The following is a 27,500-nucleotide window of genomic DNA, read 5'->3' as shown; positions in this document are numbered from 1 at the left end:
TTTATGGGGGCTTGAAATTTTGCCAGGTTCTCACTTGACAGCAGGAGGTTAGCCTTAGAATAGTTCCTGAATATTCCAGGTTTAGCTGGGGGTCAAGGATTTATTTTTACTTCAAAGGAGACCATTTTGTGGTCTGACCTTACCAGGGAAGACATTACAGTAGGGGGTGTGCAGCAGTCTCCCATATTAGTAAGGACCAGACGCAGTTTGGTTGCACCCCTGGTTGGTGTATTGACTATCTGGTCCCAGGGAGTTTGTATTTACAAAATCCAGGAATCTCTGTGCATGTACATTTGGTGTTGGACAGGATTCCCAGTTAATAATAGGGCAGTTAAAGTCACCCATAAATATGGTATTGGGTTGGATGGTTAGTGTTTCTGATAAGTTTAAATACATGGTATGGGTTTCCTGGTTCATAGAGGGGGAATCTATAGCTTGCAAGGAAGTGGCATTGGATTTTACCTAATGTGATTTGAACATGGAGCAGCTCAAGTGCATTGTCCTGTTTGACCAGCCTTGAAGTATTATTTATTTTTGATGTAAATAGAGACACCTCCACCTTTAGTCCCTGCCTGTGAAGTAGCTGGCCTAAATGTGTGAAAGGCATTATAACCTTGCACTGTTGGTGTGCTCTCCGCGGCTTTAAACCATGTCTCAGTGACTACACAGAACTATAATTATATGCAGAAGAAAAATACTTATGTGAGGTCAAGCCCTTACTAGTCACAGATGAATCTGCAACAAAGGGGGTCAGTACAACCATTCTGAAAGGGAACTATCTCTAGGAGGGCTTGACAAAGGCCTACCATCCATTTTAAGGCATTTTAATAGGAGTTTTGAGGCTATTGTAGTCTAATGACCACTGACAGAGCTTTGACAAAAAATGAAAGTGGGCAAGTGTTCCTCCAGCTGATACCCAATGAAGCCTTTTCATATACTGCAAGCTTTCTGGTAGCAAGGTTGGTCAGGAGTTCCCTCCTCTTACATCTGATGGTGGCCATGTTTATCTGTTAGCATGTAGAGCAGTGTTCTTCATGCAGACAATGCTGGCATAAGTCTTGGCTAATTGTCTGCTGGCCACTTGAAACTTACGTTATGTTTATTTAACCACTGAACATGGGAACATTTCATCAAAGTAAGTTAGCATTTAGTTTGTAGTGTACAAGAAACAGAAAACAACTCAGAGGATCAGGGCTTGGCAAACACTCCTTCTAAAGGGAGCCACGTCATGTATGCACTGGCAGAGAGTGAATTCACCTCCAAGCATGGAACTTCCAAGAAAAAAATGAAATAAAACACAGGATCAACTCAATCATACTCTCACCAAAAAAGGTCTTTGACACAGGACCTCAACTAAGGCCCATCAGCAGAAATCAAAATTTAGTTGGGACTCTCTGTTGGCCCCTCTTTACCCTGGGCCAATAATGAAGAAGCCTCAATCCTCACCACTGACACTGGTGAGAGGCAGTCACTAAGAACAGGAATGGATTTACACAGTATTTGAAATGCAGCTCTCTGCATTATGCACAATTTCCCCCAAAATCACACAGGGAACCTGCTCAAGACTTGGGACTAGACTCTCTTGTTTTCTCCAGATCCAAAACAAGACTCACCTTTGAGCACTGTGTCCCAGTTCCAAGTATCTGACATATCTGACACACACACACACACACACACACACACTTGAATATCTGATTTTTCACACAGACACACACACACACACCTGGGAAAAGCCGACAAAGATTCACCAGCTGTGTCCCCTCTCTCCAGACTACAAAGTAGATTGCAGCCACCAGACAAATACTTTAAGGGTCTTCCAAAGGATAACTAATTATACTGTGTTAAATTAATACTGATATAAATGGTAGAGTGTGACCGAAACAGTAAGGCTTATTGGAGTAGCCACAGTGTCATTAAATTAACCACAAGTACTCTCAATATGTTAAAAGTATCTCTAAAAGACCAGCCACAATAAAAAGGTAAAATATTTAATAATGGATAATAAAATAGAAAACAGGAGAATACGAAATATTTAATTACAATAAACATCCAAGTTTTCAGTCACAGGAAATATAAAAATAACACAGTTGGACACAATCTCACAGATGCAGAAAAAATAATACAAAATTAATTTCACTGTATTATTCCTAACTGAAACTAAAGAGAAACTGTTCCTAGTTAACTCACTTTATTTATATTTATTTATTGACATTTGTTAAACGGGTTTGTCCAACTGGGCTTGTGGCCCATTTTCAGTGGAGACCCGAGGAGAAAAGCTCCAGTAATACATTTTAAAACAAGTACAATTTTAAACAATATTGATATATTAGCAGTTATAGCAAAACGATTCACATATGTTGGGATACATGCATAAATTTAAAGCTGCATTAAAAAGAAGCTAAGTAACAATTTTACATTGATATAGTTCAATAGGTCAACAATGAACAATGTATAAAATTGTGCAAATGCATAGCAGGCACATTGGAGAGAGAGAGAGAGGTGTAATGAGGTACTAAGTATGGTCCTTTTGAGGGTACATAAAGGGAAGGAAGACTAGGTAGGGTCATGGCAAGGGCAGGTTCTTGAATTGAGAAAATAAGCTTTTAGTTAGTTGGTATCGCAAGGCAAGATGTACTGATGAGATGTTCACTTCCATAAGGCAAGATGAGATACTACATGCTAACTGAACTGTCTCAACAATTAACAAGTGATAACTGACATAGATCTTTTATACCAGGTTCCAAAGAAAAACAAAAACAAATAACTAACTGCTGCTGCCAGAGTTCCGTCCTTCAGCTGGTTTTAGAATAATATCACATCTAGTCACCTGACTCTGGCACAATACACATTCAAAACTCTTTTAAGATTCTCTTGCAACATGTTTAACATAAGCAACTTTTACAAATATATTTTTAATACAAGCATCTGTACAAATCAATGTGACATTCAAATGACTCAAGACTATTTACAAAACTTCAGCCAGTCACAATGGCATATGCCACACATTCACTGTCCCACTTCTCCTAGTCCTGCTGGCTACATGTCACAACGTCACAGTGACCACATGCAAATGTCTGCAGTGGAGGTGCTGATACTGTCTCAGGGGCTCTTTGGATTAGAAATAGGGACTGAATACAGACAGAGGAGGCCCAGCAGTAGTCAGACACTGGTGAGCTACTGATGGTCAGATGTGTGTCTGTTCAACTCTTGCATGAGAAAGGGATGTCAGACATGTCATAAAAATTGATCATACCTAGGCACAGCAAAAATGAGTGGTTGTGAGCCAGAGAACTAATAAATTTGGGTTTGGATTTCCATGTCAGCCATTTTGAAGGCCTTAAGGTAGTCGGGAAAGATCTGGAGGATATCTGACCCAAAACTGCTAGAGAAAGACTTCAAAGATTCTGAAAGGGCAGACTCCAACTATACAGAGGAGGTGGAAGATTAAGAATGCTAATCCAAGTGTAAGACTTCTTACTTTCTTTAGGCCGTCTGCCCTTGGTGGTGTTTTTTCTAAACTGAGGAAGAGTCAGTTATGCCCACATTTTGGCAAACTTCTTTGCAAAAAGGACATTTTTGTGAACTTTTTCTTCTAAAGTTGTTTTGGTAAATGTAAGGCAAACAGTGTCAAAGCTGTTTTGCACTCTGATTTCAACAAGATAGGCAAGGTAAAAAAAAAAAAAAAAAAAAAAAACAGGTCAGTTGCTGAGCTTGACTTGCTTACTTCGCAGTCACTTCAAATGACAAAGATCTACAATGTGAAAATTCAAGAAAATGTACCAAAAGTAGTATAGACACAGAGGTTAAAAAAAATCATTTTTTTTGTCATGCAAACTAATTAACAAACAACTGGTAAGAAGATGGCAGGGCTATCTTTTATACTGGCACTGGTGTACACAGCTAGTTAGGCAGTCAAAAATATCAGTGTACAAGCTAACCTACAGACTGATGATGCAAAAGGCTATGATACTTTTTAGTTTAAACAGTAGAAAAAGATAGAAATTCTGACTTCATGGTAGAAGGGAAAATCTTCTGAAGAACTGACTTAAGTTAGGTAAACTACAGATGTAGTAATTTTTGTTTTACCATCTTTTATTTCTGTCATACGTCCTTTACAGCCTAGTAATTACTGCCATCTCTTGTTAACTATATAGTTTCTGCTTATGAAAGAGAACTTACCTGTAATTCAATGGGGCTTGAAGCATTTTTCAACAAACTGACAGCTTGAGAGTGAGTCATTCCCTCAGTTGAAATACCAGAAATGCTCACAATTCTATCTCCAACCTTTAAAAAAATAAATTCAATTAACGTAAATGGCAAAGACAGATGAGAATGAAAAAATAAGCAGACAATAGTACACAAAAGTGAATCACAGACACCATAGTATGATTATACTTAAAAGTAAATGGACAAATTCAGTGCTGTTATACAACATACTACAGTTATACAACAGTATTCACTACAAAAGTTGTTACACAGAAATCAAGCATAAAATAGAGAAATGTGCATGTACAGTATCAGCTGATCTGTGAGGGCATCCTCGATGAACGTGACTGAGATATCCTTTGTTACCATCAGTTTGGCTCTTTTTTTCTGAATCTACTGATCCTTTTCGGGATGCAGACGTGCCCACCACTGGCATCACATCCTGCACTAAGACACTGTGTCTGAGTTTGCACTCAGCAAATGTACTCTCAAACACTAAGCAAGATTATCCATGTAAATCAAGAAACAGTGAAGGTAACCTACAGCATTAACCATGTAAATCAAGAAACAATGAAGATAACCTACAACGTGCAGATAAATTAACATACCTGCTTAACTTACAGGGTGCTTCAAATAAGACTGCAGGACACAGGGGTTGTCTAAATAAGTGGGATGACAGAAAAGTGCATTTAGGACTTGCTGAAAAAGATATCCTTTCAGATCAAACTAACATTGTGAGCAGACAGCTGTTACATCTGATAGTGAGATCAGTCTTAGTGGGTCTGCTACTGGAAGAATTCCAAGCAGTGATACCACCTCAGGATGCAGAAGCAAGATAACGGTCAAAAAGGAAAGTTTGAAATGGATGAGACCTGAAGCACTGAGGTACAAAAAAGCCATCACCCTTTGTATTACTGTCAAAGTAATAATGAGTAGTGAAAGCATGAATAAATGACAAATGAGCTAAGGAGCAAATGTACACAATGGAGACTTTCTGAAGAAAGCACCAAATGCAGCAAAAGCCTTGGTGGACTGGCCTTTAATGGAAACAATTTCCAACAGGCGATACACCACCAAATGGCAAAAGTTATAGTTAATAAATCCAAAAACTAAAGTAAAACCAAAGAAGCGATAAAGCCTGGCACCACAGCACCCAGACACCAAATGGCAAATAAACTCTTGTTAGAGATGAAACTGCAAAGCTGAATGCTTAAAGCCTTTATTGTAGACAAAACAGAATAAACCCAAGCGCTTTCGCTCAGTTAAATACCGAGCTTTTTCAAGGTGAAACACCACCAAATGGTAAAAGTTATAGTTAGCACTTCACAAGAACACTGATTTAATCTTAAAAAAAAAAAAATCATTTTTATGATATGAAGTCCAGGAATTACACCAATGATTTTTAAGTGCAACATCTATCAAGTCATTACTGTGATTTCATTCTAATTTTCTACTGAATATACATCAAATACAATATATTACATATATAAAGACAAACACAAACTAAAAATTAAAACAGATTCTAAGTATAAGACAGTCAATACAGCAGGACTGACCGTATTACTAGTAAAGATGAGAAGAAATACAGGTTGTAATGAAAGAGTGTTCTGACCTAAAATATCAAATTTTGTGAAAATCCTGCTTTTTCTGATAGCATAAATATGGGATTTACTGGAATTTTTCTCAGAAAAAAAATTTTGAAAATCAACGCCCTTGCAATTCACTAGGAAAGTACTGGCCAACCGCCGTCCTTTTTCTCCCTGGTAAAGAAACAACTGTTCCAGTTTGTAGAACCCAGGCAGACATATCATACTTGTTTATTGCATTGATTAAAGCTACTGAAAATATTGGTTAATACAGGGCAATAGATAATTCTGATTAGTAACAGTATTACCATGAGAATCAGGAAACTGTATGATATGAATTACGAAATAAATCATTATACTCACAAAACATGTTCCCAGTTACCTCTGTCTTCCCCATCACACCACCAGCATTTGCCCTCTACCTGAGGAAGAATTCTTTACAGTCTGTATGGGGCATAAAAGTATCTATGCAAACACTTCCAAGCAAAAATCATAAATCTTCTAGATTATGTTGCATATGTGGGAACCATATATATCTCCTCGCATTGTTTCTTTGTGAATTGCATATCTAATCTCACCTCCCAATCTCTTCTAGCCACCTCTGATTGATTCTTATAGTTATTGTGCAAATATTTTATATAGCTTAATAATTATCCCTTTTTTAACAGCAGTTTCCATTCCAAATTCAACTAAAAACTCTTCCAGTTCAGGTTTTTCATTTATGATTCCCCTGTCCCTTTCTCTTTGCCTATACTCTGATATCAATTCCTGGTAGGGAAGGCAATCTCTAGCCTGCAATCCAAATATCTTGGTTGCATCTTCCTCTATTACATTTCCCGCTCTAGTTATTGGGCCCCAATACCTTGGTTTCCTTGTCAGTTTTCTCCAATAAATTCCAGCCCCCTCTTGCCTATTTTCTGTACCCATACTTGAAGTCGTCCCTACTGGCAAAATCTCCTTTCTCCATTCTTGTGCTAGCTTAGTTCTTAGAATACTCTCTGCTACTTTATGAATATACTATTATGTATGGCTGTTGTTCTCCTTAAGAATCTACATTCAAAATCCCACTCTCCTTCTTAATTTCTTGATCACCCCACACCCCTGCTTCATCATCATCATACATTTCAATTTTGAATTATAATCTTCTGCTTGTATTATGTATGTGAGCTACTGCATCTTCATTAATTTTTAATAGCCCCAAAAGACTTAAAACTATTTCAAAATGTTCCTCAGCAATGCATTATTCAGGTACAAGTCAAAAAAGCTCTCAAACAATACCTTTTTGACACTTTAACTTGTAACTGCAAAAGCCATCTGCAACCCCCTTCCTAAGCACACCCACACTGTTCAATCACTCCACTATTCCTATCTACCTTCTCTACTGTACTACTTCATCATGCTCCCTCTTCCCTTACTTCCCCTCTCATTAACTCCCACCCTCAGCTTCACTTCTCATCCTCCTCTTCTTCTCTGTCTCTTACAGTAGGACCTGCTGATGGGACAGATTTGTGTCCCAGAGACTCCCCCCATCTATGGAATAAACTCCCTCTCCACGTCAAACAGAGTACCTCTTTACCCCTTTTTAAGCGCAATCTGGATAACTGGATGGGAAATAGAAAGTACATCCCTGGGATTCCACCCGTGTCCCTGCTGGACAGGGCCACCGGGTGCTCATTTGTCTATGCATGGGATAAACTCTTGGCAAGGCTTATAAGGGCCTCATGGCCAATACCCTAGTAACTTCCTATGATCCTATATGATTAAAAGGATTCTAGCAGTGTAGTTGCTGAGTGATTCATACATTACTATACATGGTACTACAAATAAAGGCAAGTAAAAATTTAAATCTGCGAGTACTGAAGATGCATTGAGTCCAAATTTGGAAAACAGGCACAATACATGTGACGACTGTGCCCTGGCCCAGCAATCAAGGAGCCTTAATCCTCACCACTAACACCAGGGAGGTTGTCTCATAGAAGAGGAAAGGATAACTAATACACACAGTAAAGTACTATTTCCCTTACTTGCACACAGAGATCACAGTCAGTCTGGGGCTGGCTGCTCCCTTGCTCACCAGATCCCCAATAAGACTCCCCACTGGCACAGCTATAGGGTCCAGGTCTCAGCCTAACTGGGCAAGCTAGAACCTCCAGTACCCTCTCTGTCCAACCAGTGCTTCATGTCCCTGCCAAGTAGCTGACACAACACACACACACACACACTTTGAGATAAGTACTTATACAACTTCACAGACACTCCTGGGAAAGGCTGACACAGAATCTCCAGTTGTGCCCCTTTACTCAGACTATACGGTAGTAATTACTGCCACCACCCAGTTAATAATATCAGCTACTAAAAGGCCCTTAAAAGGGTGTCCAATTATTACTGTGCGATATTATTATCCAATGGTAGTATGACTAACAGTCAAGGTTTACTTTAGAGTGGTCTATTACAATAACCTCTACAAATGTGCAATGTATTCTAGAGCTTATCTCTACACAAAGCAGCCACAGGTAGAAGGTTTTAAAAATATTTAATAATAAATAATTAAAACACAAGACAAAACTACTACACCACAGAGATATCTAAGAATTCAGAGATCACACAGAAACTTAAAATAATACAGTAGGACAGGTCTGATTTCAAAGAAAAATACCTAATTAATCTTTACTAGCTTTAACTATTCCTACAAGAAATCACAGTGCTAGAAACTTACATGTGAACATACACAGAGTGCTGGTAAGTTGGATATCAAGATCAAAATGCTCTTGTGCCTTTGCACAAAAAAGGCTCATGTATTCCTGTAGCACCCTGAGATGCCTTACATAACTGGTCGGTTAGCAGTAAACAGATCAGCATGTTTAAATGCTACGACTAACAAATAACAAGAGTTGCTGTCATAAGTAATTCACCAAGTAATGAAAGTGCACATCAAATTAGTGATGAAATCCTACAAAGATATCCTGCCTTATTTATTGAAGAACCAGCTCTAGAAACAGTATGAACAGCACTAAAGAAAATGATGCCAGTGAGGTCAGCAAGCTCAGAAGAAATCACAACAAATATGATCAAGATGTTTGGCAAGTCAGGACAGATGACTGGAAAATAAGCATTCTAGTGCTAGTGTAAAAGAACAAAGGGAACTATCACCACTGTGGGCAATAGAGAGGTATCAAAATTCTGTCACACTGCATGAAAATGTTGGGCATGGTGGTTGGTAATCAAATATGCAGAGTTGTAGAAAGTGAAATGGGTGATAAGGAGTTAAAATTCAAATTAGGATGCAGCACAATTAACCTGATTTTTGCAATGAAACAGTCAAACATACGCTGGAAATGAGGAAAGAGTCTGACTGGAATTTCTTACACTTTGAGAAAGCATACAACAAGGTCACATGAAAGCTGATTCTGTCAGTTCTGCAATCGTCTGAAGTCCCATTAACATTGGTAGAATTAGTGTGGGCTATGTACAAGGAACCAATTATGTAAGTGCAACAGTGTTCGGACACACAGAAGTATTGCTAGTGGAAGTGGATGCACATCACTGTTCAGCTTTAAGTCTACTGCTCTTCATACTTGTGACTGACTACATTAGCAAACAGGTCAGCGGAGACAGATCAACAAAGCTGCAGTATGTGACAATATGCTACTACTAAGTAGATTCTGAACAAAAACTTCAACAAATGATAACTGACTGGAATGCCAAACTGAAAGAACAACTGGATGAACCTTAGAAAAGACAAGACAATGGTCATGACAGCAAATCACAAGAAGCTGTCAAGTGAGATAGAATGGAAAACAGTGGAGAAGGTTAGTAGCTTCAAGTACCTGGCAGAGAGATGTTCAAGAAGAAAAGTCTGAATGAGGAAGCTAAATTTAGAATCAGAGGTACTGCAGCCAACTGACAAAGGAAAAGGTGTGACGCAAAAAAATGTCAAAGAAGCTGAAAAGGAAGGAGAACAAACCAGTGGTGCATCCAGTTCTTCTGTATGGCAAAAAAAACTTGTCAGTGAATGCAAAAGCTATACAGGTTTGAGGTAGTGGGGATGAAGCACATGACACAGGTGGTATGATGTTCACTGTGGGACAGGTATAAAAATGAGGACGTCAGAGCAGAAGCCAAAGTAGTCCCAACTGCAAAGAAGATCAAATAGAACTATGGTGGTTCAGTCACATGTGCAGGAAAGCAGGAGATGATTTGGTGTTTTGGACAGCTAGGAAGAAGGCAAGTAGAAACAAGGATGTCTAGTCAAGAGATGGATGGACTGCATGAAAGAAGGCCTGTCACAGTCAGACATGATTGTTGAAAAAAGGAATGTGGGACTGAATCCAAATAAGTGGTGAAAGTTGATGCAACATCCCAGACCCACTTATAATACTGTAGATTGGTTATACACAGCCATTTTTATCTCATCCCTTCCTATCCTGTTAGTAATTGAGCCTCATCGACCTCTAACACTGGCATATTTAATTCTTCCATAAACATTTCCATTTGTACCTTTTCTTGATTTCCTTATTTCTCTGCTTTATACAAATTTTCATAAAATTTCTGAAATATTTCTAATACTTCTAAAGGGTCTTTTATCTTCCTTGTTATACCTTCCCTAAGTTTGGTGACTACCCTTTCCACTTTCTGTTGCCTGATTTGTGCTCTAGAACTATCTTAAAAAAAAAAAAAACAGCTGCTTAACAGCAGTCTTTCTAAACTCATGCATATCATCAAGGTAATCCCTTATTTTCTGTTTAGCATTCTGCAGTTCCTCCCTTTTCTTATTCTACCTATGGATCACATTTTGAAAGTAGAATTTTTAGAAAGAGCACATTTTGCAACTCCTTTTTACATTATGAAAGTGCTCACCCCAATTTTTGCAAGAAAAATATTGTGAAGGGACACAGTTTGTGAGGGGGAGCAGAATGACCACTTCCGACATTGATTTTAATATCAAATGTGACTTACTACAGAAAATGTTCATGGAAAGAGGTTATCCATTAGATCTAATTCCCAAATAAGAAAAGAAGTACAAGAGGGGAGACTAATTAAATTCAAACCTGTCATGAACACTAAGGAGGAATTCAAATACTCCAACAACAAAAACATTGAAGAAGAGAAGTACCAACAAACCCTAACATTGGAATATAATGGTATAAACAATTGTGTTAAAAAGATATTTTTGAAGGAATGGCAAAGATTTATATCTATTTCAGACCTAGACAAATTAGGGGACGTACCACATAAAATTATTTATAAAAATTCAACCAATAGTAAAGGTATTTTAGAGAATAAACGAGGAGGGACCACCAACAAAGGTAGGAAAGGTACTTTTAAATGTGGTCGATGCAACCAATGCTCATATATACTCAACACAGACAGGCATTTCTTGGAAAGTAGGAAAAGATGGATTTGTAACACAGAACATTACAACTGTGAGACCAAAGGAATTATTTATCTTGCTATATGAAAAAAATGTAATTCTTTTTACATATGGAAGACAGAGAGAATGCTAAAAAGGAGAATATATGAACACACATATGAAATTTCATCAAAAAAAGAAACTAATGCACTTTTTAGATATAGTAAAAGTTGCAAGGAAGCTACTTTTGGGTTTATGGTTTTAGAACAGATTAAAATGAACATAAGGGGTGGGCCATGGGAGGACACGATAGAATTTAGAGAATTATGGTGGCAGGTGACCCTCCAGGCTGACCATACCCCAGGTTTAAACGACGTTATTTCCATAAAACCCTTATTAAAGTTAAGATCTGCTAAACTATGAATTATTAAAATGTACTAAATATAACAGCCACTAGAAGGCACTACGTTCCCTTTTTTAGGTTTAGAATATATACATATATTTTTTAATAGAATTCTTTTTAACAGAACATTTTAACAGTTTTTTATAAATTAGATTTTTATAAAACTTTTTTTATAATAACCCAGTTGATTATTTATTTAATGAAATCTGGTTTTATTGATGTTCCTTTCTTGGTTTTTAGTGGTAAAGACGTATTTAAATTATGTTTAATGTATTAATTTTCTAACAATTCTATAGGTGGAGCAATTAATTATTTTATTTAAGGAGTCTATATAAATGGGTGTAATTAACGTGATGATGGCACACATCTGATGAAGTCTAATTAACAAGACGAAAAAGTACAGTTTTGTACCTACCATAAATGTAGATGTTCGAAGATCCACATTGCTGCAGTCCTTACACTTGGGTAGTCCGCTGTCCTCGGTCGGCCCGAAAATCAAAGTATAAGGCTGACGTCGGTCAAGGCGCATTTGACTGACATCAGGACGTCAGGGTACAAATGCGCATGACCGACGTCATATCCTCAGTCTTTTCTTGCCCCAGATGTCAGAAGACCCTAAAAAGAAAGGTCAAAACCAAAAGACAGCAAACAACCAACCAACCACCCTTGCACTAAAAATATGTACAATATATACAATATACACCATATTGACAACCCAACCCACACAACCGCCTCTAACTACAGAGGGAAGGAGGGAGGTAAATTGGACTGCAGCAATGTGGATCTTGAACATCTACATTTATGGTAGGTACAAAACTGTACTATGTTCTTCATCTCACATTGCTGCAGTCCTTACACTTGGGTAGAATCCCAAAGCAGAGGTAAGGGAGGATGGCAAAACTATAAGGAAGCAGGAGCTGCCAAAATGCCCTGCAAAATAGCAGTGGCAAAACCAGCCCTAGATTTAGAATAAAGTGGAAGGTGATAATGCCTAGAGAAAGTATGCACTGAACTCCAAGTAGCTGCCTCCAAAATATCTTTAGTTGCCACCCCCCTTCAAGAAAGCTGTCGAAGTGGCAGTAGCCCTAGTGGAATGAGGCCTAATCCCAGCTGGAATCTCCTTGCCATGATGGGAATAACAGAAAGCAATGCAAAACCCAATCCACTTAGAAATAGTTTGTTTTGACACAGGCTTGCCCTGAGAACTCAAAGCAAAAGAAACAAATAACTGCTGAGACTGCCTGAACCCTTTAGTTCTGTCCAAATAATATCGCAACTGCCTGTGTACATCTAAAGTGTGCAAAATCTTTTCCCCTTTATTTTGGGGATTTGCATAAAAAGTAGGCAAATGAATAGTTTGGTTTAAAGCCACACTAGAAACCACTTTAGGCATAAAGGAAGGATTAGTGCGTAAAGATACCCTATCCTTATGGAAAATTAAGAAAGGCTCAACCGCCATAAGGGCCTGCAACTCAGAAACCCTTCTTGCAGAGGTAATGGCCAACAAAAACAGTCTTCCATGATAAATATTTCAACTCGGTAGTAGCTGCAGGCTCAAAAGGTTGTAGAGTGAGTTTCTCCAACACAAAATTGAGATCCCAAGCAGGAGTAGGAGCTCTACGTGGGGGTCTTATATTCTTTGCCCCTCTAAGAAATTGCTTGAACAAAGGATGAGAAAACAATGGTGGGTCACAATCATAGTGAGCCGAAATTGCTGCAGCATGAACCTTAATAGAAGAGAAGGACAAACCTTTGTCCAGTAACTCAGTAAGATATTGAAGAGCCACACTTAAATTAGGCTCAGAAACATCAAAATCCTTTGCTGCACTCCAAAATAAAAATCTCTTCCATTTATCTGCGTACACTTTCCTTGTACTAGGCCTTCTAGCTTCCAAAATAACATTCAAAACTTGCTGTGGAAGTTGAGACCCACTATGGTTCAAAACAGAATATGCCAGGTTGTTAGGTGAAGAGAGTGAAGCTTGACATTGAGCAAATGACTGTCCTCCTGAGACAACAGGTGTGGAATCGAAGGCAAAGGCCATGGAGGCTCCCGTACCAGGCTTCTCAGTAATGGGTACCAATGCTGTCGAGGCCAATCTGGAGCTATCAAAATCATCCTTGGCTTGTCCCGTCTGGCCTTTAGTAGTACCTTTGGGAGGAGAGGCAGAGGTGGAAAGGCATACACATGAAGATTGCTCCAATTGAAAGAAAGAGCATCCACTTTCCAAGCTGTGGGATGAAACCTTTCGTGCAAAACTTTGGCAGCTGGTGGTTTAGTGGAGAAGCGAACAGATCTATGTCTGGAGTTCCCCATGACACTGTCAATTTCTGAAATACATGAGGATCCAATTTCCACTCGTGGGGATCCATAATTGTCTGCTCAACACATCTGCTAAGGAGTTCTGTGCTCCCGGCAGAAACCTTGCCTGAAGATTTAGCTGTAAACTGAGAGCAGTCTCCCACAAAATCATTGCTTGCCTGCATAGAGGATAAGAATGTGTTCCCCCTTGCTTGTTGATGTACCACATGACAGTTGTGCTGTCTGTTAGAATCAACACCTGCCCTGGAAGAAGTAAATCCTTGAAAGCTATTAATGCAAACTGGACTGCTAACATCTCCTTCAAGTTGATATGTAGATGTTGTAGTCTGGCAGGCCACTTGTCTTGTATCCACTTTCCATTCAGATGAGCTCCCCAAGCTTTGTCTGAGGCATCTGTCATTAGAATCTGACTCGCCTCTGGCCGGGTCACAGAGAGTCCCTTGTTTAGGTGACATTCCTGAGCCCACCACAACAATTCCTTTTGAATGCAAGGTATTATTTGAATGACAGTGTCCAGATCCTGGCAGTGCTGAGTCCATACATTTTTGAGATACCATTGTAACTTCCTCATATGCAGTTTGGCATTGGAAACACCACAATACAAGATGCCATGAACCCCAAGGCTTGAAGGACTGTCCTTGCAGTCAGCCTGGACTGATGAGACAATTGATGAAAGTAAAAGGAAAGATTCTTTTGTTTGTCCGGGGTCAAAAAGGCCATCTGGGATGCTGTATTCAGTCTTACACCCAGAAAGCACATGTCCTGAGAGGGTACTAGACTGGACTTTATTTCGTTCACAGAATACCCCAGGCATCTTAGCACTGCTATCACATATTCCAAATGATGAAGAAGCTCGTCCCTTCCTTGAGCCAGAATCAGGCAATCGTCCAAATAAGGATAGATCTGTATTCCTTTTAGCCTGAGGAAAGCTATCACTGGAACCAGAACTTTCGTGAACACTCTGGGCGCAGTAGATAAGCCAAAGGGCAATGCAGAGAACTGATAATGAGAAGTCCCAGCCCGAAAACGCAGATACTTCCTGCAACTCAGTCTGATAGGAACATGAAGGTAAGCCTCCTTGAGATCCAAAGTTACCATCCAATGATCTTTGCCCAGCAGAGGTAAAAGCTGTTGTAACGTCAACATTTTGAACTTGGGAATGTCCAGATAAGTGTTGAGGGTAGATAAATCCAAAATTGGTCTCCACGTGTTCCCTTTCTTTGGTACTAGGAACAGGCGAGAATAAAATCCTAGGCCCACTTCTGGCATAGGGACCGGCTGTATGGCCCCTATTTGAAGTAACAGAGAAATTTGTTTGTGAGCCTCTATTCTTTGCTGAGGAGGAACGTCTGGCATGCCTTTGAAAGGAGGCAAGGTATGGAAATAAAACCTGTAACCATGATGTATGATATCCAATACCCATCTGTCTTGGGTAATTAAACTCCAATTTTCCTTGAAAAGTGCCAACCTTCCTCCCAAAGGTGCTGCCAGACGAGAAGGCTCTGGCAGCTGAAAAGGTAGGTCATTGGGTCTGTTTACAAAAGGACTGACCCCTGCCCTCACCCGAAGACTGTGCAGGTGAACTCCCTGTTCTAGGCCTGAAAGAGCCCTAAGCTCTGCCCCTACCACGTCTAGACCTACCCCTAGACTGGGAATCATAAGAAGGATACGTCCACCCCTTGGTAGGCCAATTTCTACTAAACTTCGGAGGCTGAACCTGCAAAAAATCTTTAACAGTCTGCATAGACTTAGCCTTGTCTTCCATTTTCTTTAAGACTGCCTCAACAGGAGAACCAAACAACACATCAGATTGTAAAGGAGCATCTAAAATCCTTGTCTTAACATGGTCAGATAAATTCTGATCCCTCAGCCAGGCGTGCCTGCGAAGAACTGACCCAGTGGCAGCCACCCTAGACGAGGCCTGTACAGCATCAAAACCACATTGCAAAGAATGCTTACCCACCTGTTCAGAAACATGTACTAAATCTTGTAACTCTTTACACTCAATACCTTCCGCCAGAGCATCTACCTTAGACTTCAATTGTGAAAGGAGATAGTTTTGGTATTTCAACATGTAAAACTGGCAATTCAAAGCCCTCATAGCTAGGGTGGAAGAAGTATAAACTTTATTTCCCCATCTATCCAAAGCCCTGGCCTCTTTATCTGGAGGAACCGGATTTTTGACAACAGAAGCCTTAACACCTTTAGGCCCCTGACTAACAGTTTCTGGGTCTGCCCTAGGACTCTTAAAAAGATACTTATGAGCTTCAGGCACCCTGTAATACCTATCCGGTTTAACAGGAGCAGGAGGCAAAGAATCAGGATTAAGAGAAGCCTCTGCAAAAACATCTTCCACCACATCCAGAACAGGAGGTATAGCCAAAGGCCTATGCTGGGGTAAAAACAAAAATTCCCTAAGCCTTTTCCTGGAATCAGAGAAGTCCTGACCTTCCCACTTAAAATGCTCCCTCATGGAATGAAGAGTCTCTGTAAAAGAAAAATCCTCAGGAGGAGAAGCAGAAGGAGTAGAATCATCCACATCAGAATCAGAATAAGGAGAATACTCCTGCAAGTCTTCAGCCGAAGACTCTGAAACATCCGAAGCCTGCTCAAAACTCTCTAGCTCAGGTTCCACCCTAGGTCTCTTATCAGGAGGGGGCAAAGAACCTCTAATCAAAGTAATCAAATCTTCTGCCATTTTAAGCATATGCTTCTTGGGCACAGTTCCTGAAGAACTAGGGGTGACACCAACTGAAGCTAAACCTGGCCTGCCTCTGGGAGAAGCCTTGGAAACAGAAGGAGAGGGCCTAACCACCCTAGGAAGGGAGGGGAGTACAGTAACCTGAGAAGCCCCTTCCGCCTGACCTGCCTCCTGAGAGGCCACATCCTGCAATAACAAAGTCTCTCCCTGGGACTCCAAAGAAACCTCCGGCGGAACCACCGGCTCCACCGACACCTCTAAAGAACCGGCGTCCGGTACGGACGGTTCTTCTAGCCTAGGCTTAGCTGCTTTGTCCTTGCGCTTCTTCGAAGAAGCGGGCGTCGGAGCATCCGACGGCATTTTATAATTGCACCGCTTCCCGAAGACTAACCTGGCACAATCTAACCTTCTCTTTATAGTGCGCTTATTGAATCTAGCACAAGAGCGACACCCAACAACGTCGTGCTCAGGCCCTAAACAAGGAATACACAAAGTATGATAATCTCTATGCGGTATCTGTTTCCCACAAGAAATACAGTTATTCACTTTTTCTGACATCCGGTAAACCACTGAGGCAAGAAAAACTAAAATATTCCCCAACGGGTACTTAGCCAACTTTGACTCGGTCTGAAACTCCGAATTGAAAATTTCAGAACGCCGAACGGCACTTGCAACGCTGCTTCTGCATCGGACCATGCGGCAAAAAAGACTGAGGATATGACGTCGGTCATGCGCATTTGTACCCTGACGTCCTGATGTCAGTCAAATGCGCCTTGACCGACGTCAGCCTTATACTTTGATATTCGGGCCGACCGAGGACAGCGGACTACCCAAGTGTAAGGACTGCAGCAATGTGAGATGAAGAACATCGCGTACTTTGTTTTATAAAACGTTTATGGACTAACTGGTTTTATTTTGTTGGTGTTGGCATGGATTTTGGCAATTCAATAAACAAGTTTGGACTATATTCATCTTTCCTCCTACTGCACTTTTCTTTTTGGTTTTTGTGGTTTTGTGCAGTAGCTACGGTCTTCTTTGATTAATAGTATGTACAATAAACTGGATAGACGAGTTGGAGATTGATTGTAGGGTGGCAAGCTGGGAGGTAACCTTATCCTGGACCTCATCACACACTGCTCCTGCCAAGGTACCTGAAAGCTCAGTTATCAGATCTCCAAGTTGGGTGAAGTGTGCCAAGAAGTTCAAGGACCAAATACAAAGGTTGATGAAGCAAAGAACCACTTCCCAAATCTGTCCATCATCCAAGACTCTTGGTTTGAAGGATGGACAGTTGAACTCTCTTTGGCTAGATCCTTTTTAGTGGCTGCCGCCATGACCATGGCATCCACTGCTAAACCTTTCGACTAATGTGGTTGATCCTCCGGGCATGACATAATTTAGTCCAGTCTCCAGAGAATTGGCTCTATGGTGCCAGAAGCCTTCCATGTATGCTACACAATGAGTTTAATTAGTTTAGCTGCAGGCAGGGTCACCTAAGACGTAGATGGCCAGGCATGAAAAGCATGCAAGAAGACAGATTCCTCGGAGGATGGGTTTGAGCACTTCCAATCAACCCTCTGTTTCAGAATCTCCAGAATGTCTCCAAAGGAGACATCTTCAGGGGGTGATCGTGGGGACCCTTCCCCTTCATCGAAATCTGTATCTTTAGTGACCAACTCTTCCGGAGAATCCAGATGCTTCTTCTTGCATGATCTCTTACAGGATGGCTCCTCAGGGGGAAGGTCTGAGGAGGACTCGGAAGATAGGTGACCCTGCAGTAGGGTATGTTGCTGCTCTTGTGCTCACTGTCCCGAGGTAGCAGACTGTGACAGCCAGAGGATACATAAATGTGACACTCCGATGGGGATGGTGCCAACTGTGAGCCTGCTGAGGCTAGGGCTCTCTCCATAATCTGGAAGGCAGGCCTGCCCAAAGAGTAATGGGAACCCAGAACCAAGAACGACAACCAAAAAACCGGGGTCACACCCTGCTCCGAAGAATTGCCTGCCAGAGTAGGAGCCGAGAGAGGACTTGTAATTGCCAGGCCACCAGGAACCTTGGACGGCACCTTGGAAAAAAATCTGAGCCGATCCAGTGATCCCGGCGTCAGCAGCCAAATCTCGGTCCCATGGGTGTGCTGGCTCTGATGGAGCCAAAGACCACAGAGTCGGTTCTGGTACCAAGGTGAGATCCACCATCGGTAGCAAAGTAGTTGGCACTGGGAACGTCAAAGTAGTGGGCTCCAAGACCTGCAGAGAGGTTGAAGGAGGAAGATATGTGGGAGTCCGGGGAGAGTAAACCTTGGCTCCGGGAGGGAGGAAGGTCCGAGAGGGAGCAGGAAGACCCCTGGCTGCCAAGAGCTGATCCATCAATCTAACTATGTCCAGTTCTGAAAGACTCCTGGAGGAACGGATGGACATTCCTGAAGGCAATTCCAGTCTGTCTACAAAGGGACTTAACTGCTGACCCAAAAAGGGGTCTATAGATGGGGAGTATCTAGTCCTGGGAGTGCTTAGTATCTCGAACTTCGGCACCATGGTCTGCTGAACAGAAATTTGCTTGGCAGCACAAGATGGAATTGAAATATTTGAGGAGACTATTGTCAGTATCGGGGAGGTTGTTGGTACTGAAGACAAGGTTGGCACCATACGAGTCTGGGTAGTCTCAATGATACACGGCACCATGGGGGATTTAAACAGTTTTGGTGCTGGAGCAGGAGTCAGTGCAGTCTTAGGAACTTTAGGCTTTGGTTCCAATGTATGAGTTGAAACCTGAGACTTTGGAGTCTTAGATTCTTGTACCTTGGGGGAGGATGGTACCAAATTATTCTGTTTTTTGATTCTGTTCTGGGAGATTTGGATGTCTCCATCTCAGAGAGAGCTTCACTAAATGGGCATTTTAGCAGTCCCTTCAGAATGAGTTTGTTTTGTCTCTCTGCAAGAGTACGAGCAATGAAACCCTTGCAAAGCTCACATGGAGGTTGTATCTCAAGATGAGGGAAACCCAAGCAATAAACGCATAAAAGATGCCCACCGGAATTGGACATCTTTCAGCTACAGTCCCTACACTGTTTGAACCCTGTGGTTCCCTTCTGCTTTTCTGCCATTTTTCTAGCCAGAAAATGGCATCACACACACACACACACACACACACACACACACACACACAAAAACCCTCATGAAAACAAGAAGTACAAAATAAAGTTGTTTTTTTTTTAATACCAACAATGGTACTTGAAATTACCCACAAATAGGGTAAGAGAAAAAGGTAAGAGCGAAGGAAATAAGGATACCAGCGATGGTATCAAAGAAATACCAATGGGTAGAGGGAAAGGAGGAGGCTATACCAATGATGGTAAGCAGAATACCTAGAAGGTACGAAAAAGGGTAGATACAAATCACTCACAACTGACAAGAAACTTAGACATCAACAGAAAGAAGAAACGAGCAAAAAGGTTAGACAAAAATACTTACATAATCAAAAAAGTTTAGCACTTAGCTCAGAGCACAGCTGATGCGTCTGCTTTTCTATGCGGCAAATGAGATCTGGGGTAAAGGGAAGACAGGCAATATGGGTAGCCTTAGCTTGAAAGTTTTTGGCTGGCGGGAGATTAAAATAATGGCCGAGTCGGTTCCGAGGATCGGAACAGAACACAACAGTCAAGAATGAATGAGGATCGACAACATCAGATGTACTTTTCACACTCGATACTTTGAATGGCTTTAGTTACTTTTTTAATATCAAACAAAGTCATAGTTTTGCACAAACACCGCAATATACCCAACATAGCAGTCACCGTGCTTTATTTTTATTTACTGTGCACCTTTTCTTTTCTTGTTATTATTCTTTGTGCTCATATAAACCCTTTTCCTTTTTTATCCCCAGTATACTTTCTTCTGTGCCCATTGCACTCTAAACATGCCCAGTTATGCCTTAAGCACACTCAAACATGCTCGTTTTATACTTTAATATGCTTATTTAGTACTTTAACATGCTCATTTTATCTTTAAACACATTTGTTTCATCAAGCACTTTTATCATAAACATTTTCTTTACTTAAACTTTTTGAGCTTTCGCTTGCCTGATAATGTGGTTTATACCCTTGTAATGCACTGGGGATGCACAAGCCAGTGCATTTCTTTGTGCCGGTCACAAGCCCAGATAAATGGGGAGGGTTGCATCAGGAAAGACATCCGGCGTAAAATTTTGCCAAATTATACATGCAGACAAAAGTACACATATACATAACAGATCGCTCGAGGCCCGAGTTAACAATGACCGCCACCAATACTGTTGGCTAACAGGGTGCTGGTGGAAATTGGGCTACTGTTAGCCGAAGGAGGAGAAGAGGCGGAAGGCATGGCCGAAGGCATGTAAAGGCTAGGACTGTGATAGTGAGGGTCAGAACTTTGAATCTTGGCAGTATGACTGGTATAGGGAGAGAGCTAGCTGATATGATGGACCGAAGGAAGGTTGGTATATTGTGTGTGCAAGAGACCAGATGGAAGGGGAGCAAGGCTAGGTGCATCAGGGGCGGGTTCAAACTGTTTTATCATTGTGTGGATGGTAGGAGAAATGGCGTAGGCATTACCCTGAAGGAACAGTATGCTAAGAGTGTTTTGGAGGTGAAAAGAGTGTTGGATAGAGTGATGATTATGAAGCTGGAAATTGATGGTGTAATGATGAATGTTGTTAGTGCATATGCTCCACAAGTTGGGTGTGCGATGGATGAGAAAGAAAAATTTTTGAGTGAGTTGGATGAAGTGGTGATGACTGTACCAAGGGTGAGAGACTGGTGATTGGAGCAGATTTCAATGGGCAAGTTAGTGAAGGGAGAAGAGGGGATGAGGAAGTGATGGGTAGGTATGATGTTAAGCAAAGGAATGCAGAAGGTCAGATGGTAGTGGATTTTGCGAAAAGGATGGACATGGCTGTGTTGAATACGTATTTTAACAAGAGGGAGGAGCATAGGGTGACATACAAGAGTGGAGGAAGATGCACACAGGTGGATTATATCTTATGTAGAAGGGCCAGTCTGAAGGAGATCGGAGACTGTAAAGTGGTGGCAGGGGAAAGAGTAGTTAGGCAGCATAGGATGGTGATTTGTAGGATGACAATGGTGATCAAGAAGAGGAGGATGAATGTGAGGGCAGCACCAAGGATCAAATGGTGGAAATTGAAAAATGGTAATTGTGAGGTGATGTTCAGGGAAGAGTTAAGACAGGCACTGGGTGGCAGTGAAGAGTTACCGTACAGCTGGGTAACTACAGCAGAGCTAATAAGAGAGATGGCTAGAAAGGTGCTTCGTGTGACATCCTGAAAAAAGGAGGAGGACCAGGAGACCTGGTGGTGGAATGAAGAAGTACAGGAGAGTATACAGAGAAAGAGGTTGGTGAAGAGGAAGTGGGATTGCCAGAGAGATGAAAAAAGTAGACAAGAGTATAAGGAGATGAGGTGCGTGGCAAAGAGACAGGTGGCGAAGGCTAAGGATAAGGCGTATGACGAGTTGTATAAAAGGTTGGACACTAAGGAGGGAGAAAAGGACCTGTACCGATTGGCTAGACAGAGGGACTGAGCTAGTAAAGATGTGCAGCAGGTAAGGGTGATAAAGGATAATGAGGGAAATATACTCACAAGCGAGGAGAGTGTGTTGAGCAGATGAAAAGAGTACTTTGAGGGGAAGGTGAATGAAGAGAATGAGAGGGAGAGAAGGGTGGATGATGTGCGGATAGTGAATCATAAAGTGCAGTGGATTAGCAAGGAGGAAGTAAGGATAGCTATGAAGAGGATGAAGAACGGAAAGGCTGTTGGTCCAGATGACATACCTGTGGAAGCATGGAGGTGTTTAGGTAAAATGGCAGTGGAGTTTTTAACTAGATTGTTTAATGAAATCTTGGAAAGTGAGAGGATGCCTGAGGAATGGAGAAAAAGTGTTTTGATACCGATTTTTAAGAATAAGGGTGATGTGCAGAGCTGTAGTAACTACAGAGGGATTAAATTGATCAGTCACAGCATGAAGTTATAGGAAAGAGTAGTGGAAGCTAGGTTAAGAAGGGAGGTGATGACTAGTGATCAGCAGTATGGTTTCATGCCAGAAAAGAGCACTACAGATGCGATGTTTGCTTTGAGAGTGTTGATGGAGAAGTACAGAGAATGTCAGAAGGAGTTGCATTGTGTCTTTGCGGATTTAGAGAAAACATATGACAGGGTGCCTAGAGAGGAGTTGTGGTATTGTATGAGGAAGTCGGGAGTGTCAGAGAAGTATCTAAGAGTGGTACAGGATATGTACGAGGGTAGAGTGACAGTGGTGAGGCCTGCGGTGGGAGTGACGGATGCATTTAAGGTGGAGGTGGGATTACATCAAGGTTCAGCTCTGAGCCCTTTCTTATTTGTAATGGTGATGGACAGGTTGACAGACAAGATCAGACAAGAGTCCCCGTAGACTATGATGTTTGCAGATGACATTGTCATCTGTAGTGAGAGTAGGGAACAGGTGGAGGAGACCCTGGAGAGGTGGAGATATGCTCTAGAGAGAAGAGGAATGAAGGTCAGCAGAACTAAAACATAATATATGTGTGGCGAATGTGGATGAGTTTAAATACTTGGGATAAACAGTTCAGAGTAATGGTGAGTGTGGAAGAGAGGTGAAGAAAAGTACATGCAGGATGGAGTGGGTGGAGAAGAGTGTCAGGAATGACTTGTGACAGACGAGTACCAGTAAGAGTGAAAGAGAAGGTCTACAAGAGGGTAGTGAGACCAGTTATGTTATATGGGTTGGAGACAGTGGCACTGACAAAAAGGCAGGAGTCAGAGCTTGACGTGGCAGAGTTGAAGATATTAAGATTTGCAATGGGTGTGACGAGGATGGACAGGATTAGGAATAAGTATATTAGAGGGTCAGCCCAGGTTGGAAGGTTTGGAGACAAAGCCAGAGAGGCAAGATTACGTTGGTTTGGACATGTGCTGAGGAGGGATGCAGAGTATATTGGGAAAAAGATGCTAAGGATGAAGCTGCCAGGTAACAGGAAAAGAGGAAGGCCTAAGATAAGGTTTATGGATGTGGTGAGAGAGGACATGCAGCTGGATGGTGTGACAAAGCAAGATGCAGAGGACAGGAAAAAATGGAAACAGTTGATCTGTTGTGGCGACCCCTGACGAAGAAGAATGCCTTTTCTTGCCTCTTTGCATCGAGTAAATAATTTGTGTTGCTTTTTATTACCTTCTATTGCTTCTGGTTATGTTCGCACTGTTTTCACTTGGTTTTATCTTCCTGTCGCCTTTACATCTCATGGCTCCAAATGTTTTCTTTTCCATCCCGGTTCTGACACCATGTCACTTCCATTTTGGCACACAAATAAACGAGTCTTCGTGGGTTCTATTTAAGCAGCTTTATTCTATTTATTTATTTATTTAACATTTGTTGACCGGGAAAGTCCGACTAGGTTCCACAGATCCTGTTTTCAGCAGAGGCCCAGAGAGAAATGCTCCAGAAGCATGTCTTTACAATGTGGGAGGAAACTGGGGTACCCGGAGAAAACCCACACGAATGCAGGGAGAACATGCAAACACCACACAGAAGGCACCCCAGCCGAGAATCGAACCAGAGAACCTCTTGCTGTGAGGCGACAGCATTAACCGCTGCACCACTGCGCTGATGCAGGGAAAGAAAGGGATCTTGACGTCTAAGGGATGACAGTGCTGAAGCCAAACTGACTTGAAGTACCACTGTAACTTCCTCATGTGAAGGCAGGCAAATGGAAGCATATGGAAAGTTGATGCCATTTATCCCAGTGCTCTTAAGTATTCTTCTTGCTGAGGGTCCTGGAAGACCTGCTTCAGAAACAGAAATTTTTTCCACACTAAGGAGAACTGTCATTGTTAAAGTGTTGACCCTGCACCCTAGAAAGCTGAAGTTTTAGGAAGGAGTCAAAACAGACTTTACATTCAGGGTGAACCTGAGATTATGCAGTAGGTTCATTGTGAAACTGAGATCCTTCAAGAGAGTTTCCTGAGAAGAATCCTGAAGAAGATCATACAAGTAAGAGAATATCTGGATTGCCTGAAGTCTGAAAAAGGCATTGACATGAGTTAAACACTTTGTGAATACCCTTGGGGCAGTAGAAAGCAAAGGGTAGAGTAGAAAGCTAAAAATGTGATGCAGAGACAGAAAATCTCAAGTATTACCTGAAAAGATGGTTGATAGGAAAGTGAAGGTAAGCATAGTTAAAACCAAAGTCACTAGAAAACGCTGAAGGAGTATTACAGGGAGAAAAGTCTGAAGTTTTAGCATTTTGAAGCTTCAAAGATTCAAAAATGTGTTGACAAAGGATAGGTCCATGACTGGCCTCCAGGCACCCTACTTTCTAGTGGCTAGCAACATCCTGAGTAAAATCTCCTGCCTAACTGATTGGGTAAAACTTGCTGAATAATCCCAAGAGAGAGGAGTTCCTGTAAAAAAGGAAGAATAAGAGGTAACTGATTTTGAGGTGACTGAGGAATTCCAGAAATGGTTGAAAGAGTCTTGCAAGACCTTCTGTAACCTTGTGCTGTGATAGAAAGAACTCACATGTCTGTTGTGGCTGACTTCCAGGTTGACAAAGAAAGTGTACACCTTTGTGGCAGGGGCACCTGTACAAGGGGAAGGGGTTGAGGTAAAGATAGGTAGTCTTAAGGGGGCATGTTTGTCAAGAAAAGGATGCATAGAACTCTTGACATCCTGCTTTGATTTATGATGTCATTTCCTTTTGTTAGCTCTTTTTTCTGAGGACCAGCCTTAACTGGAGAATTCCTCTGGAACTTGGGTATTGGGAAAAAGGAAATCTCTTTTAAGTCCTGCATAACTTCCCCATTTTCTTGAAAGGATTTGAAAAGATCTGAAGCAGCAATGAAAAACAGAATTTGTTTACCCAGTGGGAAATATAGAAGTTTGGCCTTGACATCTTCAGGTAAAGAGTGCAGTTTTAACCAGGCATATCTTCATTTAACAGATCTAGAAGCAGCTGCTTGACAAGATGCATCAGTAGCATCATAAAAGCACTCTACAACAGAACACCTGGCCATCTGAGGCAAAGTTAAGCAAATAAAAAGCACAAGACTTATTGCTGGATTATGGCAAGGCATGAAGCACATCACCACATTAGACAGGCTGGACAAGAGATACCTGGTCATATGGGTCTGGTTCGTATCTACTTACATTTGTAACCTGAAAAGCATAATGCAGCAACACACTGAGCTGATTGTAAACAATGTTACCTACACTGAGGTTGAACATGTAGTGAATCTACTGACAAATAAATTTAGCTCTAACTTTACCCCTCTCTCATCTCCACTTGTCCCTCAAGATATACCTGAAACTGGCTCATCTCCAACTATCACACATGACCAAGTCCTAAGAGTGTTACCAAAAGCAAAAATACTGCGTTGATGAGTCCTGACAATATCAATGATAAATCAACAATACAGGAAGAAAAAAATGAAAATACATTTTGAAAATACTAAATACTACTACTTCTTTTGGCTTTTCCCGGTTAAGGGTCACCACAGTGGAACTCTGGTCCGCTAATGATTGGCAGTAGTAAATTTTTATGGTGCTGAGGTGCCAGCTCGATGCCCAACCTTCAACAAAGGCACGCCCATTTATGCATGTCTTTTGAACGCCACTCGACCGCAGGGAGGACATGCAGACTCCACACAGAAGGTACTCCAGCCGAGAATCGAACGGGAGAATCTCTTGCTGTGAGGCGAAAACGCTACCGCTGCACCACCGCAGCATCTAATACTTTAATTTGCATACCTGAAGTCTGGACTACATTCTAAGAAACAAACACCAATGATGTTTCAAAGCAGATATACAGTGGTCATATATACCATACAAATGCACAACATGCATGTACTATAAAATAAAGTGTCCACTGAAATTATGATGTCACAGGGTGCTAAGATACAAGATTATATCAGCTTCGTTAAACTTACCCTTAATTTCTGAGTCTGTGCAGCAACTCCATTGGGGTGCATCATGGCAATGAAAATGGGAACATCACCAAGAGGGCTTCCTACTCCACCTGCAATGCTGATTCCTAAAAGATCTGATGGTTCCTGTGAAAGAAAGCAAAATAAAATGCTATTGGTGCAGTAATAGCAGAACGCACAGCAAAAAAAGGTAAAATGGTTATCAAACAATGTGAAGGAAACCAATTATTACATCCAAAAATAACTTACCATGATGGCAGATTTTTCCAGGTATTTGCTCCTACAGCATGCAGCTCAGACTAATCTTAAATATGGCTGATAATGGTCCTTCTGGCGCCTCCTTATACTCTGATAGAGCAGGTATTGATAATCTCCCACAATTTCCAGCACATTTCTACTGGCAGAAAGGAGAAGCTACAATGCCTAACATGTCAGAGCTACAAGTAAACCTTCAAATGAAAAAGGGGACAGGAAAATGTTGCACATTTTCTGTAACTGCTATTCTACTGCTGCCAAAGTTAGCAATTCTTCAGATTAAGGATGGTCTCTGTCATGGCTCACTGATGAAAATAAAAGAAAAATGTGCTGCATAAACAACTGCTATAATTCCAGTTCTCCAAGAACATCTCAGTCTAACGCATACACACATAATTTAAGAGGCAGAAAGGGAATTCCATACTGATGGGATTTTAAAAATGCCACAAACTATTTTTCCCATGTATTGTTCAACTTTATTTTCACAAATTTAAATTAACAGTTATTTTTATTTCTTCTAACAGTTCATTCCACCATGGTACCTCCCGCCCAAGGAACTAGGAAGATCTCATTTTTATTTTGATATTATTCCAACTTAATTTAGGTGTTATACATCACAGATTTGGAAATTGGTTATTTTTCATTGTTTCACATGTGAATAAAACAATTTTTAAATTACTCTTCATTCTAAACCTCAAGGGATAAGG

General features: G+C 41.2%; 1 protein-coding gene across 8 annotated transcripts in view; it reads right to left on the bottom strand.

Annotated features, from left to right (window-relative positions):
• The window catches only part of MPDZ (multiple PDZ domain crumbs cell polarity complex component), a 3,829,210-nt gene that overhangs the window by 159,427 nt on the left and 3,642,283 nt on the right, over positions 1 to 27,500 (bottom strand). For all 8 annotated transcript variants that reach the window (XM_044061234.1, XM_044061239.1, XM_044061240.1 and 5 more), the window contains 2 exons: positions 26,542 to 26,664; positions 4,180 to 4,284 (listed from right to left, as the gene is read on the bottom strand). In XM_044061234.1, coding sequence (XP_043917169.1) covers positions 4,180 to 4,284; positions 26,542 to 26,664 — 228 coding nt within the window. The remainder of the gene's footprint in view (positions 1 to 4,179; positions 4,285 to 26,541; positions 26,665 to 27,500) is intronic.

The sequence above is a fragment of the Protopterus annectens genome, chromosome 2.part0, assembly GCF_019279795.1.
Source record: "Protopterus annectens isolate FY-2018-M chromosome 2.part0, PAN1.0, whole genome shotgun sequence".
Classification (NCBI taxonomy): domain Eukaryota; kingdom Metazoa; phylum Chordata; order Ceratodontiformes; family Protopteridae; genus Protopterus; species Protopterus annectens.
The sequence above is the reverse complement of the archived record's forward strand: the minus strand, read 5'-3'. Positions and strand labels throughout refer to the sequence as shown.